Source organism: Phycomyces blakesleeanus (assembly GCF_001638985.1).
Source record: "Phycomyces blakesleeanus NRRL 1555(-) unplaced genomic scaffold PHYBLscaffold_25, whole genome shotgun sequence".
NCBI lineage: Eukaryota > Fungi > Mucoromycota > Mucoromycetes > Mucorales > Phycomycetaceae > Phycomyces > Phycomyces blakesleeanus.
The window spans coordinates 102,140-117,573 of NW_017265158.1; the positions used below are offsets into that span (position 1 = coordinate 102,140).

The 15,434-nt window shown below is 34.7% G+C and overlaps 6 protein-coding genes across 6 annotated transcripts; 5 read left to right on the top strand and 1 right to left on the bottom strand.

Annotated features, from left to right (window-relative positions):
* Positions 1 to 641: 641 nt before the first annotated feature.
* Positions 642 to 4,069, top strand: PHYBLDRAFT_150437 (hypothetical protein; the record flags this gene model as incomplete). Its single annotated transcript, XM_018432479.1, has 30 exons — positions 642 to 770; positions 837 to 874; positions 926 to 980; positions 1,032 to 1,083; positions 1,135 to 1,189; positions 1,241 to 1,295; positions 1,347 to 1,401; positions 1,453 to 1,507; positions 1,559 to 1,626; positions 1,686 to 1,740; positions 1,792 to 1,847; positions 1,906 to 1,947; positions 2,012 to 2,052; positions 2,111 to 2,165; positions 2,224 to 2,271; positions 2,437 to 2,477; positions 2,534 to 2,588; positions 2,654 to 2,701; positions 2,760 to 2,801; positions 2,865 to 2,872; positions 2,964 to 3,018; positions 3,093 to 3,112; positions 3,186 to 3,225; positions 3,284 to 3,331; positions 3,390 to 3,437; positions 3,496 to 3,536; positions 3,595 to 3,642; positions 3,701 to 3,755; positions 3,814 to 3,855; positions 3,918 to 4,069. The coding sequence occupies 30 exons, from the start codon at positions 642 to 644 to the stop codon at positions 4,067 to 4,069; spliced, it is 1,602 nt and encodes a 533-aa protein (XP_018286292.1).
* A 1,879-nt stretch (positions 4,070 to 5,948) lies between these two features.
* On the top strand, positions 5,949 to 6,211 carry PHYBLDRAFT_160131 (hypothetical protein; the record flags this gene model as incomplete). Its single annotated transcript, XM_018434119.1, has 2 exons — positions 5,949 to 6,074; positions 6,142 to 6,211. Coding segments are annotated over 2 exons (196 nt in total), but the record flags the coding sequence as incomplete, so codon positions are not given.
* A 1,194-nt stretch (positions 6,212 to 7,405) lies between these two features.
* On the top strand, positions 7,406 to 8,597 carry PHYBLDRAFT_160132 (hypothetical protein). The gene is made up of 5 exons (XM_018434120.1): positions 7,406 to 7,454; positions 7,649 to 7,898; positions 8,000 to 8,110; positions 8,264 to 8,314; positions 8,482 to 8,597. Exons 2-4 carry the CDS (start codon positions 7,708 to 7,710, stop codon positions 8,292 to 8,294), a joined length of 333 nt encoding a protein of 110 aa, XP_018286294.1. The 5' UTR covers positions 7,406 to 7,454; positions 7,649 to 7,707; the 3' UTR covers positions 8,295 to 8,314; positions 8,482 to 8,597.
* Positions 8,598 to 8,605: 8 nt separating this feature from the next.
* PHYBLDRAFT_173262 (hypothetical protein) lies at positions 8,606 to 9,676 on the top strand (the record flags this gene model as incomplete). Its single annotated transcript, XM_018436980.1, has 6 exons — positions 8,606 to 8,639; positions 8,910 to 8,964; positions 9,012 to 9,069; positions 9,107 to 9,170; positions 9,307 to 9,338; positions 9,494 to 9,676. 6 exons carry the CDS (start codon positions 8,606 to 8,608, stop codon positions 9,674 to 9,676), a joined length of 426 nt encoding a protein of 141 aa, XP_018286295.1.
* Positions 9,677 to 10,734: 1,058 nt separating this feature from the next.
* Positions 10,735 to 11,975, bottom strand: PHYBLDRAFT_183207 (hypothetical protein). The gene is made up of 5 exons (XM_018438735.1): positions 11,842 to 11,975; positions 11,642 to 11,710; positions 11,322 to 11,476; positions 11,087 to 11,248; positions 10,735 to 10,997 (listed from the first exon to the last, which is right to left on the bottom strand). Exons 1-5 carry the CDS (start codon positions 11,893 to 11,895, stop codon positions 10,880 to 10,882), a joined length of 558 nt encoding a protein of 185 aa, XP_018286296.1. The 5' UTR covers positions 11,896 to 11,975; the 3' UTR covers positions 10,735 to 10,879.
* A 2,764-nt stretch (positions 11,976 to 14,739) lies between these two features.
* On the top strand, positions 14,740 to 15,345 carry PHYBLDRAFT_127593 (hypothetical protein). Its single transcript, XM_018429175.1, has 3 exons — positions 14,740 to 14,866; positions 14,962 to 15,032; positions 15,103 to 15,345. Exons 1-3 carry the CDS (start codon positions 14,746 to 14,748, stop codon positions 15,145 to 15,147), a joined length of 237 nt encoding a protein of 78 aa, XP_018286297.1. The 5' UTR covers positions 14,740 to 14,745; the 3' UTR covers positions 15,148 to 15,345.
* The last annotated feature ends 89 nt before the right edge of the window (positions 15,346 to 15,434 follow it).

Consider the following 15,434-nt stretch of genomic DNA (forward strand, 5'->3'; position numbering starts at 1 on the left):
GTCCACCAATCGGAAGACATCATTTAAATGTTTTCATGCTAAAGTAAAGTCTGGACCACTATTGCTACTATGCTCCTCTAAGCCCCATGACACATGTGATGCTGCACGGACAGCACGGACCTTATGTGACATAAAAAGAACTAAAAAGAAAAGAGGCAAAAGAAAAAAAAGTAAAACAAGTGCCTGCACAGCACATCCTTCAGAATGTAAGTGATACTTCTTTAACACCCAAAACCCATATTTTAAGCATAGATATTAAATAAAGAAGTAAAATAATAATAATATATACATGTTGTCAAGGCTAAAAGATAAAAGAAAACCGAAAAAGGAATAAGAAAAAAACCGAATTTTATAATATATTATCAAACTATCATAATAAGAATAATAAAAAAGAACAGTAACTCATGATTGAGACGTCATGAGTTTTATAAAAAAAAAACACCTATCCAAACAGAACGCGTCAAAACAACTCTCTTCCACATACCATTAATACTTTATACACTTCTTTACTGCTCTCTCACAAACTGCTTTAATCAACATAGACGTTAAAGACGAATCACGACCAATACAAATCCATTTTGCTAGTCAAATCTCAGGCTTTTATCATATGTAAAACAGTCAGTAGCAAGATATAAGACAACATGTCAAAACCAGTACACAGCAAAAATGAAATACTGAGGTCCAACACTGGTTTGATCATCAATCCACTCAAAGCCTATCCACGCTCAGAAACAAAAGATAAACTGACAGGACTTACTATATTTCAAGGAGTATATGATATTCATCAAAGACACACATTGTGAAGATTATATTTGTCTAGTCTTTTGACAAACAAGGTCAACGATAAAAATAAGATCTCCATCCAGGCCTACAGGTATATAAAGGCTCGTTGATTAATCATTCACTGTCTTTTATATTTCTGTAGGGACTTTTCAGGCAAAGTCAAGCAATCAAGAACAGGTTTCCATCCAGGGCCACAGGTACACCAAGACTCGATGAGCATATACTCATTGTCTTTTGTATGCTTCTAGTGTCTTCCGTCCAGGTCAAGCATCAGGGATCCGATCAGAGTCTACGGATTAGGTATATAAAAACACGATGCGCAGTTACTCACTTGTTTTTGTATATTTCTAGTATCTGTTCCATCCAGGTCAAGCTTCAAGTCCTATGTCAAAGTCCACGGTTTCAGGTATATCAAAACTCGATGCGCAGTTACTCACTTGTTTTTGTATATTTGTAGTATCCATTCCGTCCAGGTCAAGATTCAAGGCCCATGTCAAGGTCCACGGTTTCAGGTATATCAAAACTCGATGAGCAGTTACTCATTTGTTTTTGTATATTTGTAGTATCCATTCCGTCCAGGTCAAGCTTCAAGGTTCAGGTCAAGGTCCACGGTTTCAGGTATATCAAAACTCGATGAGCAGTTGCTCACTTGTTTTTGTATATTTGTAGTATCCATTCCATCCAGGGCAAGCTTCAAGGTTCAAGTCAAGGTCCACAGTTTCAGGTATATCAAAACTCGATGAGCAGTTACTCATTTTTTTTTGTATATTTGTAGTATCTATTCCATCCAGGGCAAGCTTCAAGGTTCAGGTCAAGGTCCACGGGTTCAGGTCGAGGTCCACGGTTTTCAGGTATATCAAAACTCGATGAACAATTACTCACTTGTGTTTGTATATTTGTAGTATCCATTCCATCCAGGTCAAGCTTCAAGGTTCAAGTCAAGGTCCACCGTTTCAGGTATATCAAAACTCGATGAGCAGTTACTCACTTGTTTTTGTATATTTGTAGTATCCAATCCATCCAGGAAAAGCATCAAGGTTCCGATCTCCCAGCTATGGTTATAGGTATAACAAAACCATATGCGCATTTACTCGCTAGCTTTTATCTATTACTAGTTTTCAGCCACCCAGGTCAAGTGTCAAGGTTCCGATTTCCCGGCAATGGGTATAGGTATAACAAATCGTTGTGGGAATATACTCACTAGTTATAATATATTTATAGTGTTCAGCCATCGATGTCAGGCGTCAAGGTTCCGATCTTCCAGCCAAGGTTATAGGTATAACAAAACATTATGGAAATATACTCACTGGTCTTAATATGTTTTTAGTGTTCCGTCATCCAGGTCAATCAACAGGATTCTGATCTCCCGTCCATGGTTATAGGTATAACAAAACGTTATGGCAATATACTCACTATTTTAAATATGTTTCTAGTGTTTAGCCATCCATGTCAAGCGTCCAGGTTCCGATCTCCCAACCATATTTACAGGTATAACAAAACGTTATGCGCATTTACTCGCATGCTTTTATCTATTACTAGTGTTCAGCCATTTAGGTCAAGTGTCAAGGTTCCGATTGCCCGCCCATGGTTAAAGGTATAAAAAACATTATGGGCATATATTGACTAGTTTTTATATTTATTTGTGAACTCCAGCCATCCGTGTCAAGCGTCAAGAACCCGATCCCCCGTCCATGGTTACAGGTATAAAAACATTATGGGCAAATACTTACTAGCTTTTATCTATTTCTAGTCTCCGGTCATCAATGTGAAGCGGCAAGGACCCGATCGCCCGTCAATGGTTACAGGTAAAAAAAAACCATTAGGGACATATACATATACACACTAGCTTTTATCTATCTCTAGTCTCCAGTTATCCAGGACAAGCATCACGGTTTCGATCTCCCAGCTATGGTTATAGGTATAACAATACATTATGCGCATTTACTCACTAGCTTTTATCTATTACTAGTGTTCAGCCATCCAGGTCAAGTGTCAAGGACCCGATCGCCCGGCCATAGGTATAGGTATAACAAAACGTTGTGGGTATAGACTCACTAGTTTTATCTATTTCTAGTGTTCAGTCGTCCAGGTCTAGCAACAAGGTTTTGATCGCCCGTCCATGGTGATAGGTATAACAAAGCGATATGGGCATATACTCTCTAGCTTTAATATATTTTTAGTGTTCAGTCATCCGGATGAAGCGTCAAGGACCTGATCGCACGTCTATGGTTATAGGTATAAAAAAAATTGGTATATACTCACTAGTTTTGATTTAGTTCTAGTCTCCAACCATCTGGTCAAACATTAAGGTTCTGATCTCCCAGCCAAGGTTATAGGTATAACAAAACGTTATGGGCATATACTCACTAGTTTTAATATATGTCTAGTGTTCAGTCATCTAGGACAAGCATCAAGGGTCTGATAGCCCGTCTATAGTTATAGGTATAAAAAAACATTATGGGCATATACTCACTAGCTTTAATATATTTCTAGTGTTCAGTCATTCATGTCAAGCATCAAGGTTCCGATCACCCGTCTATAGTTATAGGTATAAAAAAACGTTATGCCCATATACTCACCAGATTTAATATATTTCTAGTATTCAGCCATCCATGTCAAGCCTCAAGGTTCAGATCGCCCGTCCATGGTCATAAGTATAAAACAACATTATGGGCATATACTCACTAGCTGTAATATACTTCTTGTGTTCAGTCTTCCAGGTCAAGCATCAAGATTCTGATCTCCCCGCCATAGTTATAGGTATAAAAAAACATTATGGGCATATACTCACTAGATTTAATATATCTCCAGTCTCCAGCTATCCAGGTCAAGCATCAATATTCCGATCTCCCCGCCATGGTTATAGGTATAAAACAACATTATGGGCATATACTCACTAGATTTAATATATCTCCAGTCTCCAGCTATCCGGATCAAGCATCAAGATTCCGATCTTCCCGCCATGGGTATAGGTATAAAAAAACATTATGGGCAAATACTCACTAGATTTAATATATCTCCAGTCTCCAGCTATCCAGGTCAAGCATCAAGATTCCGATCTCCCCGCCATGGGTATAGGTATAAAAAGCATTATGGGCATATACTCATTATTTTAATCTAGTTCTAGTCTCCAGCTATCCAGGTCAAGCATCAAGATTCCGATCTCCCCGCCATGGTTATAGGTATAACAAAAATCGATGAGCAATCACACTCGGCTTTATTTATTTCTAGTGTTGAATCCACCAAGATCATGCTTCACGGATCCGGATTCAGTCCGTGGCTATAGGTATACAAAAACTCGGTGAGCAATTACTCATTGGATTTTATATATTTCTAGTGTCTACTGATCCACGGCAATTATCATGATCCGATATTCATGAATTGTTATAGCTAACCAAGTTTCCTTTAAACCTTTACTTAAAACAAACTATACTCTTTATTTATACTTTCTTTTGATGGCAAAGAACGATGATCAAATATACATCCATTATGGAAGGTATACAAGTCGTTCTTGGCCATTACTAACCTAGAAGTATATATGACTATTGTTTTTACTCTTCAGGCCAAACAGCAAGGATCAAAACTCAAATTTGGGCTACAGGTAAACAAGTCTTCTTGAGCTTTTACTTACTGTCATTTATATATTTCTAGTGTTTTTTTCCTTAAAGTTCAAATATCAAGGATCTGATTTCAAATCAAGGTTACGGGTACACACTTTTCTCTTTGTCTTTACATGCTTTCTTTCGTACTGGCCTAGTGTGTTTACGATCCGGCTACACAATGAAAAGTTTGTTTTCCTTCCAGTACGACAGGTATATACATCTAGTTCGGCCTTTAGTTACTGTTGGCTTTATTTCTCTACTGGCTTCACAGTCCAAGCCAGCCATCATGGATCCTATATCCGTCCAGTGTTACAGGTATACACTTCTCTTTGGGATTTTACTTACTGTCGGTTTTAATTTTCTACTGTCCTTAAAGTCAAGGCCAACGACCAATCATCTGGTATCCGCCGAGAATTACAGATATAAAAATGTTATTGGGCCGTTACTTATAATTGTTTTTGTTTCTCTAGTGTCCTTGCAGTCAAGGGTAACGAGCAAGAACCCGGTCTCCATATTGGGATATAGTGTTACACATCTCTTTGATTTTTGACTTGCTGCAAACTGTATTTTTTCTCGTGACTTTACAGTCAAATTCAACGCTCAAGGATCCGGTTTCCATCAAGTTTTACAGGTATACAAATCTGACAAGTGCTTTTATTTAATGTGTCTTTTTTTTTTGTCAAGTGCCTTTACTGTCTATGCCAATGATTCCGAATCCGAGCCCTATCCAGAGTGACAGGTATACAAATATGTTTGCGTCTTTACTAACTTTTAGTTTTATATGTCTAGTGCCTATACGGTTTAGGCCGAAGAACTAGAACTTGATATTCATCCATACTTGCAGATATATATTTTTCGTTGGGCCGTTGATTATTGGCTTTTTTTATCCGTCTATTGTTTTTACTGTCAAGGGCAACCATCAAGGATTCGATCTCCATCCAGTATGACAGGTATACACTTTTCTTTGGGTTTCTACTTATCGCTTGTTTTTTTTGTCTAGTGTTTTCACCGCCCAGGTCGAAGAACAAGGATTTCTTCTTCATCCACGGTTACAGGTATACAATTCTCTTTTAGCCTTTGCATAACGCTTGTTTGATTTTTCTAATTTCATTAATGTCTATGCTAAATAATAAGCATCTACTCTCCATCTAAGGCCATAGGTTTAAAAAATATTTTTAAGTATTATTTTACTATTTATTAATTAATTAATTATTATTTTTTTAATTTTACACAGCCAAGGCCAATCGATCCAGGTTTACTGTCCTCTAGGGTAACAAGTATATGTACATACCTGATCGTTTACTTACTGCTTGTTGTTTCGAGTAATTTTTATTTAGTCAAACTGAATTACCAAAGTTTTACTATCTACCTAGTGCCCGAGGTATACAGGTCTCATTTAGTACTCACGTATCACTTATTATTCTGTCTAGCTTTTTTATAGTTTAAGCCAGCAATCGGGTTTTTAATCTCCATTAAGGATTAAAGGTATACATGACTATGTGAACCTTTACTTACTAGCTATTATATTTTCTAGTCTTTTTACAGGAAAGGCCCACAATTAATATGAGTTGTTTATCCGGGGGGGACAGGTATACAAATCTGCCAAAAAATCTACTTACTATATATTTGCATAATGTTTTTACAGCCGAAGCCAACGATCAAAGCTTTGATATTCTTTTGGGCTCACAGGTATAAAAGTCTCTTTGACTTTTTAGGTACTATCAGCTGTTTTGTTCTAACCCTTTCTTCTCCGTAGCAAGCGTTCAATGCTCAGCTCTACATCAAAGGTCGCAGGTATACAAGAATCTTTAAGCAATTTACTAAAAGTTAGATTTTCCTAGCGTTTACATAGTCAAGGCGAAATGATCATGTTCTTTCTATCCATTCAAGGTTCTAGGTACACACGCACATTTTAGCATTTATTCTTCACTGGTTGAATCTTTTTAATCTTTGACAGTCCATGCCGAGAATCAAGGTTGCACTTCAAAAAATAGGGTTAAGGTATACATGCCTTTTTAAGCATTTACTTACTACTAGTTGCTTTATTCAGACTTTATACAGTCGAGACCAAAGATCTAGAGCCCGATTTCCGCATAGATTTACAGGGATACAAGTGGCTTTCTTTACCCATTAACATATTGATAGCTGTTTGAAGCAGTCTTTTTACAGTTCAATTCAACAGTCAAGGTCCAAATCCCCGTCAAAAATCACTGATATACTGCCACTTTTTAGTATTTACTTACTGCCAATTGTGTTTCTTTAGTCTACTCACAGAAAAGGCCAACAATCAAGATGCCACTCTCCTTCTTGGATGTTAGGTATACCAGTATCTTTGGTATTTACCTATTACCAGCTTTAGTTCGGTAGTCTTTTCACAATTGAGGCCAACACCCAAGATTCCATAGTTCATGCAGGGTTACTGGTATATATACCTCTTTGAGCATTTGCTTGGTGTCTGCTATATTTGTCTAGTCTTTTCATAGTCAAGGCTACTAATTGAGATTCCGCTGCTCATCTAGGGTAAAAGGTATATATGCTTTTTTTTTAATAGTTAATCATTGCTTGTTGAAATTGTCTAATAATTTTACAGTCAACGCTGATGATCAAGTTTCTGCTATTCGTCGAGGTAACAGGCGTACACCCTCCTTTGAATATCTTTCTGTCATCCATCATATTTATCTAGTCATACCATAGTCCACACCAAGGTTCAAGAGTTTAGTCTCCACCCAGGTTCACAGACATTCAAGTATAATTGCCCTTTTAGGACTGCCGGCTGCTATTGCCTATTGCTTTTAATATATAGGTCAAGGGGTAAATTTCCTACTCTCAACCATGAGCCATAGGTATCACCGTTTATTTTGAACATTTATTTATTATCGATTACATTTGATTAGTATTTTAAATCCGAGTCCAACGATCAAGCTTCAGCTTTCCGGGAAGGGTTGAAGATATCCATGTATCTTTGATTTTTTTTAATATCGACTGAATTTCTCTGGCGTTTGCACATTCAAGTCCATTGATCAAGTCTTTGGTCATTATCAAGTTTCCACTCAACATTATTGGGTAAAGGTATATAAGATTCTTAGATTACTTTTTTACAGCCAATGACATTTATCAAGCGTTTTTAGAGTCCTGGTCAACGATCAAGATCCTGCTATTAATTCAACGTCTTAGATATATAAGTGTATTTAAATATTACTTTACTACTGATTCTATCTATTTAATCTTTTTTTTTTCTTTTTCTTTTTTACATTCTATGCTAGCCCTCACGGCTCTAGTCTCCATCAAGGCTTATAGACATACAAGGTTTTTTTATTGGAATATGTTCTTACTATCAGTTTTAATTTTTCTAGTAATTTCACAGTTCATACCAACGATTAGGCGTCCGATTTCCATCCAGGGCTACAGGCATACATCTTTATTACACCATTTACTTACAGCCTGTTTTATATGTCCAGAATCTTCACAGCTCATGTCAACAGTCACGGTTTTGACCTACATCTCCAACCATAGGTATATATATATATTTCCGAGAATTTGCTTACTATTAGGTGTATTTTTCTAGTGTTTTCATAGTAAAGACCAACGATTAATATTCCGACATTTTCCTACAGTCATAGACATACAAGTCTCTTTGAGCCTTTAGTTACTTTAAGCTGTATATTCCCATACTTTTTACGGCAAAGACCAGCGATCAAGGTTTTACTCTCCATAAAAATCCTCAGGTATACAAAGCTCTTTAAATATTTTCTTACTATCAATTAGATTATTCTAGTGTTTACACAGTCAAAGCCAAACTATAAAGCCTCTGTTGCCCGTCCAAGTTCTCCAGTATATATATATATATTGAGCATCTACTTACTGGTTGTTGTTTTTAGTTATCTTGACATAGTCAAAACCAACGATTAAGGTTTCACCATACATCCAGGGTATGAGATACACATGTCTCGTTTAGTATTTAGCTATCAACTATTATTTTGTCTAGCTTTTTTTTTTATATATTTTAAGCCAACGATCAAGTTTTGAGTATTTATTCATGATCACAGGTATATATTTCTTTTTGAACATATACTTATTGTTGGCTTTCTTTTTTTAGTCTATTTACCACCAGGGCGAACGATCAATATTCCACTGCCCATTTTGGGCTATATGTATACATGACTCTTTAAGCAGTTAATACCTGTCGCTTTTATTTGTCTAGTCTTTTTACAGTTTACGCCATGCATCAAGACTCACCATCTTCAAGGATCTCAGGTATACAAGCCTCTTTCAGAACTTACTTTTTACCAGTTAGATTTGTCTAGTGGTTTGATAGGCAAGACCTCCAACCAAGTCTCCGCCATTCATCCAGGGTTAAAGGTATGAATGTCTTTTTTAGGATTAACTTACATCCGATTGTGGTTTCTAGTTTTTTCGTTTTCTTTCCACAACCAGGAAAAATAATCACAGACCTACTGCCCATCTAAGGTCACAGGTATACAAGTCTTTTTGTGGATTTATTTATTGACGGTTGTATATGTTTAGCATTTTCACAGTCTACACAACTAATAAAGGCTATGATCTTCATCCAGGGTTACCGGTATACAAGTGTCTTTGGATATTTATTTAAAATATATCTTACTTTAGCAGTCTTTCTACAATAAAGACCAACGATCAAGATCCAATTATCCATCTAGGGTCTCAGGTATATAAATTTATTTGAATTTTTATATTACTTACAGCTATATTTTTTAAGCCTTTTTGATAGAGTCCTGGCAAATGATCAAGATTTCAGTTTTCATCAAGGTTAAAGGTATAAAGGTATTTTTGAGTTTTTACACTGTCAGCTATATACACTTATTATTTTCACAGCCAAAGCCAACTTTCAATTTCCCCTCTCCGTTAATCGTTGTAGATAGGGTACAACTTTTTTATAATACAGTGTTTCTACTTGAGATTGAGACGAATCAAAATGTAATTTTAGACATAGAGAAATTAGTTTTCAGACAAAATAGATATTTAGTCAGACATTTTATCTATTTGTCTAAATGGCTCAAAGAGACAAACTAACTTAGGTACAATGATCGGACTGTTGTGGTAATTGCTGCCTGTTTGCTTGCTTTTATTAGATCTTTGGAAAGCGGCTGGTCGATAGGTTTCTCTCCAAGTTCACAAAGCAAATGTCATCTTATTTTTTTTGCAGCATTCACCTCGCTGCCACAGTGTATTACAGGCTTTACAGACCAATAAAGAAAGGGGATTTGGCTCGTCAAAAAGTTCGAATGTTCTTTTATAGAATAAGCACAAACTGAGCATCTCTTTTTGACCTGTATTCAATTCTTGGTGTGCCCAATACACATTATATATAGTGTTTTTCGAAATCTAACCGCTGAAGATGCTCTTAATGAACCCGAATACTTGTGCAGAAATAAAAAATACAAAATTCAAAAGTCTAACCACTTTCCAAAGATCTGATAAAAGCGAGCAAACCAGCAGCAATTACCACAACAATCCAATTACTGTACCTAGATTAGCTTGTCTCTTTGAGATATTTAGACAATTACATTTTAATTCGTCTAAACCATTTCGTAATTTGTCTCAATCTCAAGTAGAAACACTGTTAACAAATTTTTAGAGAGGTCATTTTTTGAATTGAAACCTCCGATTCCATAAATAGTAACTTCAAGTTGTTTATGTAACATGGTACATCATTATATATATATATATATGTGTGTATTAGATATTGCTATTCAATCTTCTGAGGCATATATGTATATAAAAGAGTGTATATATCTATATATGCCGTATACCGATGTTGATGTGAAGTTGCTCGCATTGACTAATTTTCTCTTTGTATAATGTCCAGGCTTGTTGAAATCCTTGCACCTGACTTCCACTAATACATAGAATGCATTAAGTTACACATAAATATGTAAAACTATACACCACCCACGGGGGGGGGGGGGGGGTTTCTTGATCTGCTTCTATTTCTTATCTTCTTTATGATTTCATAGATTTTTTTTAAAAATATTGCCTGGTTTAAGTGTGTAATGAAAATTGAAAGTAAAAGAAAAAAATAGATGTATTTGATGTTACCAAAAAGTGAGTTATGAAAGTGTGTAACGAGGGTCATTAGGAAGCCATATTAACTAATGATATCTCTCTTCATGATTGAAGACACCAAAATGCAAAAAAAGTACGAATTTTGCTTAGCATCTTTGTCTCAAAAAGTATCTAAGAATTGAATCTAATTCGTCTAAAAAATTCCTTCTTTGTCTCAATCTCAAGTAAAAAAAAAGAAAACACATTAATACAGGTACAAAAAAAAACATTAAAAAATAAAAGAATAAAAGAATAAAAGGGTGTAAATAAGGTGAGAATAGAATTTGTTCTTTTTTTTTTTGGAAGGGGTGGTATACGCACAATAGGATGCAAGTGGGATGACAAGAAAATAAAAGGAAGAAGGAGAGAATAAGATAGAATAAATAACACGGGATTTTTTTGATACACAAAAGTTACTTTTGACCCTTTCCTTTCTTGATCAACCACTGAAGAGTATAATCGATATTAACTTGGTTCTTGGCAGAGATCGAATAGCAGGATACTTCTCTGTTAGTGATCAGTTTGAGTTGTCTAAAAATAATATAGAAGAATTAGATAAATACACACAGGCATACATACATAGTGGCTATCGAAAACAAGAAACAGCCCGATTTACTCACAAGACATCGATAAGTTGTTCAGCAGTCAAGGCATCGGGAAGATCATTCTTGTTGCCCAGGACCAATACAGGAATATTAGCAAGCTGGGGTTTCTCCAACAGACTCTTAAGTTCGTTGTGTGCTATCTCGAGTTTATCGTGATCAGCCGCATCCACCACAAATCTTTTTTATATATATAAAAAACAAAGGGTCAATACTACATCCATAAACCAGCCAAGACCACACAGCCACTTACACAATAGAGTTGACTCCTCTACAATATCTTTCCCACATGCTCCTGAACCGAGGTTGCCCTCCAATATCCCAGAGCTTCATTGTTACATTTCCTTTTGTTACTTTGCGCATGTTGAAACCCACGGTAGGAATGGAATCCTCAATAAACTGACCCGACTAATTAAACAAGTAATGTTTTTTTTTTAAAAAAAAAAGACAAAAGAAAGATTGATGTACGACATTGGTTGTATTGTGTTGTATTTATTCTTGTTTTTCTTTTTGAATTGATTGATTGATTGATTGGTTGGTTGGTTGGTTGGTTGGTTGGGCTGATTGACTTACTGCAATTACGTTCACTAGAGTGGTTTTTCCACTGTTTTGAAGACCGACTAATGTCAGCTCCATTTCAGTCTGCCATCCAAAGGAGTAAAGTAAAACGAAAGAAAAAACAAAAGGTAAGTTTTACTATTTGTATTATGTGTGCTTAAGGTTTTTATTGTATATAGAGAACAAAGGCAAAGTGAGAGTAAAATAATAAAAACCTTGAAGAAGAGGCTACGGAGCCAGTCGAGGAGTGACTGTAGAATGCTGGCCATGTTCTTTTTGTTTGTTTTTGTTTTTTGTTTTTATTAGCAATGAGTTCAAAGGAAAAAGAGTATACAAAGAAAAGAAGAGGTGGAAGAAGTGTGTATTCAAAAAAGAAGAAAGAAAGAAAAAAAATAAGGGGCCGATTTGATTTGTTTGGCAATCGAAACAATATCGGACACAGAAAAATAAAAATCTATAAAATAAAAAATAAAAATAAAATATATAGGAAGATATAAAAAGGAAATGCTGTGTGCGTATATATATTACACACATATAGTTTCAATTATCTATAGACTGTTCCAATAGATATCTTCATAATCTTATATGCTCTTATATGGTGATGGTTCTGCTAGGTCACCATAGGACAAAATCTCTGCACGAAAAGGGACAAATTAATTTTTATTTTGGGACAAAATTTACCGTTTTCATTGTATTTTGCATTTACTTGGCTTGTTCTACACCGAGCCCTATTATTCTTTATCTCTCGATTCTATCTACAATACATTTTGAAATTGAAACAAATGTAATACCAACGTATGTACACGTCACATCATGCGACAATAGGGACCTTGGACACATCATATAATTTTTTTTTGAAACATTTAACCATATATGTAATTTTATACGGTCTCATGTTTCACATCCAAAGCTTCCATATATAATGAAAATGTGAGATATTTCATTTATTGACCGTTAATTTACTTAACTCACGAACTTAAAATCATGTAATTAGTGCGAACCAAAGTTTGTTACTTTTTGCCCTCAAATTGTAATAGCTGTTTAATTTTTTAGACATTAAAGCTAATAGATATTAATTAATATTTGTACACGTAGAATGCTTGTGCAAATAAAGGGGAAAAAAACTAATGCTGGCGCTATATGGACTTCTTTATATGCTTACTTGAAAACATAATTCGTTCTTTATTTCAAGTTTTATGTCATCGTTAGTTTAACAACATAAAATGTCGAAAGATTATTGGTCAACATATTTTATGTCATCTTTTTATATGATGTAAAATATTTTATATCATGTTTTTATATCATATAAAATAACGCGATTTTGAAACACACTAATCTTTTTTAAGAACACAATCTCCGTCTAAATAAATTTTATATGATGTGTCCAAGGTCCCTAATGTCCTTTTCAACTGAGATCGCCGTCATCCATTTTCAGACGATCTCCTTCTTGTGTGCATCGAATGTTTCAAATCATTATACACTGTAAGAAATGGCAGGTATTAAACTACCGACCTGGCAAAAATCGTTAAAAAGTGCCACCTGGCAACATTCTTCTGAGCCAATAGAGCTTCAGTATATAGCAATCAGTTTCACCTATTTAAGCAAATCAGATGTGTAGAATAATGAGGTTCAGGTCTTATTTTAACCAATAACGTTGGCAGATAGCTTTTTATTGTTATAATGGTTTTAATGTATATCTAGGGATCAGTATCCTTATTAGGAGGTTACAAACACTCAAATTTATTAAAAAAAAAGCTAATTTTTATTTATTTTTCACATTGAAAATATCGGGACTAACGAGGTACAATATGCATACAAGTACTTCTACAACTTGTAGCAGTATTTCTAACTAATTAAAAGACACTTTGTATAAAGCAAGCCGAAAAACTATAACAATAACTGAAAGGCGTTTAACCTATACATAAATAAAAAGAAGAAAGAAAGAAAAAAAATTAGTATTTGCATTCTGAAAGAATTTATTTCAAATAGCATACAATTGGTATTGAATGAGCATAAAATAATACAAACCTTTATATTTGATGGTTTCTACACTTTACTCATACTTTCATTTTGGGCATTTATACCTTTAATAGTTTAGAAGATTCGAGCCTAATTATGATCAAAATGAAGTTTGATTAGTAATTTACCATTAAAATCTATTCACATTGATATATTTACCCCAATATTCATATATACATAGCAGCATTATTCTATAACAATATTATTTATGCCATTCACCAGCGTACGGGGGAATTGTCGAGGGAATTGCATCGAGGGAATTGACAAAATTTCTAGAATAAGGACTCTAGTTACAAAAACGGATGTACTAAACGAACATACTTTATAAAGCTCATTCTATATAGCCAAAATAAAACAAATCATTAACAAAAAAATAAAAATTGGCAGGGTATTTTAGTAAATAATTAAAAAACAGATGCTGAATAACAATCGGAATCGTATATGACGTGGCTCAATTCCCTCGTACGCTGGTGAATGACATTATTAGAGAAAGGTTTAAAGAGCAACTTGACACTCTTTTCTTGAATTGTGCGACGCTCTTTTCTAAAAACGTACAACACTCATTATTTTAAAAATGCGACACTTTAACTTTTTTTTCCGCAACATCATTTTGGCAAAAGGTGTATATTTTTATAAAGAAGCAAAAAGGACAAAAAAAACTGCCAAAAACATCTGCCAATTAAATGCAATTCTTCGGCTAATTCTAGTTACCAACTTGTGCCAAAAATAATTTGACTTTTGGCCAATTATTTTTTAGAAAACGCCAATTTCCATAAGCCTGACTGTATCTTGTTGTGTCACCAAGACATTTTATATGTATATATATTTTAGTGTGGTTTCTATACACAGGAAAATACATAAATAAGAAAGAAACATGCAACAAACAAAAGATAGATATATATATATATAGATAGAAAAAATGTGTGTATTTAGTACACATTCAAACACCGAAATAATCTCTTAACAATGTTGTGGTATCTGATTGGCTTCTTTGTTCGCAGACCAATCAACAACTCCCAGACCTACAAAATTACCTTTTGTTCTAATTCTTGAGGTTTTACCATTTTGCTTCTTCTTCCTTTCTCTCTTTGTATACTAAAATGAACTCCTCTGGAACCGACAGCGTAAAAGATCAAATCAAGGACATTATCGAGTCCCCAAAGCAGTTTGCCAAGGAGGGTATCCAATTCATCAACCGTTGCAAGAAGCCTGATCAGAAAGGTAATACGCGCACAATATAATCAACAAAAGTAACAACTATAAGCGCGTATATTAATCAATTAAACTTCTCTTTCTTTTGGTCCTTACTCATATAGAATTCTTAAAGATCACTCAGGCTGTTGGTATGGGATTTGCCGCTCTTGGTGCGTTGGGTTATATTGTCAAGGTAAGTTTATTTTATTCTGGTGGATTCGTGCAATAGATGGCGTTTTCTCATCATCATCACCATCATACAGCTCATCCACATTCCCATCAACAACATCCTCGTCGGTGCCGCATAAAACCAACTACTACGTTTTCCTCTTCCTTTTTTTTTTTTATAAAAAAAATGCCTTTATTTATCTCTTTCGCTCCTATTCATACCATCCTTAAAACTCACTAATTCGAATATATATATATATCTGTTTGTTCTTTTTTTCCAAATACATCAACTAATAATAAAAATAATAAAAGAAAGAAAGAAAAACTCAAAGATGTAGAAAGAAACTGAACAAATCGAATTATGAACTGAATGGATATGGACACATACGTCCATATATACGTTTATATATATATATATATATATATG

Bases quoted from the DNA above. Each gene is read 5' to 3' on its own strand.
- PHYBLDRAFT_160132 (XM_018434120.1), top strand. From the start codon at position 7,708: ATGTTCTTACTATCAGTTTTAATTTTTCTAGTAATTTCACAGTTCATA. The intron at 7,899-7,999 runs GTATATATATAT...ATTTTCCTACAG, and splicing joins ACCTACATCTCCAACCATAG to TCATAGACATACAAGTCTCT. The intron at 8,111-8,263 runs GTATACAAAGCT...TGTTGTTTTTAG, and splicing joins CTCTCCATAAAAATCCTCAG to TTATCTTGACATAGTCAAAA.
- PHYBLDRAFT_183207 (XM_018438735.1), bottom strand. From the start codon at position 11,895: ATGGCCAGCATTCTACAGTCACTCCTCGACTGGCTCCGTAGCCTCTTC. The intron at 11,711-11,841 runs GTTTTTATTATT...TTTGGATGGCAG, and splicing joins TCCGTAGCCTCTTCTTCAAG to ACTGAAATGGAGCTGACATT. The intron at 11,477-11,641 runs GTAAGTCAATCA...TTGTTTAATTAG, and splicing joins CTCTAGTGAACGTAATTGCA to TCGGGTCAGTTTATTGAGGA.
- PHYBLDRAFT_127593 (XM_018429175.1), top strand. From the start codon at position 14,746: ATGAACTCCTCTGGAACCGACAGCGTAAAAGATCAAATCAAGGACATT. The intron at 14,867-14,961 runs GTAATACGCGCA...TTACTCATATAG, and splicing joins CAAGAAGCCTGATCAGAAAG to AATTCTTAAAGATCACTCAG. The intron at 15,033-15,102 runs GTAAGTTTATTT...ACCATCATACAG, and splicing joins CGTTGGGTTATATTGTCAAG to CTCATCCACATTCCCATCAA.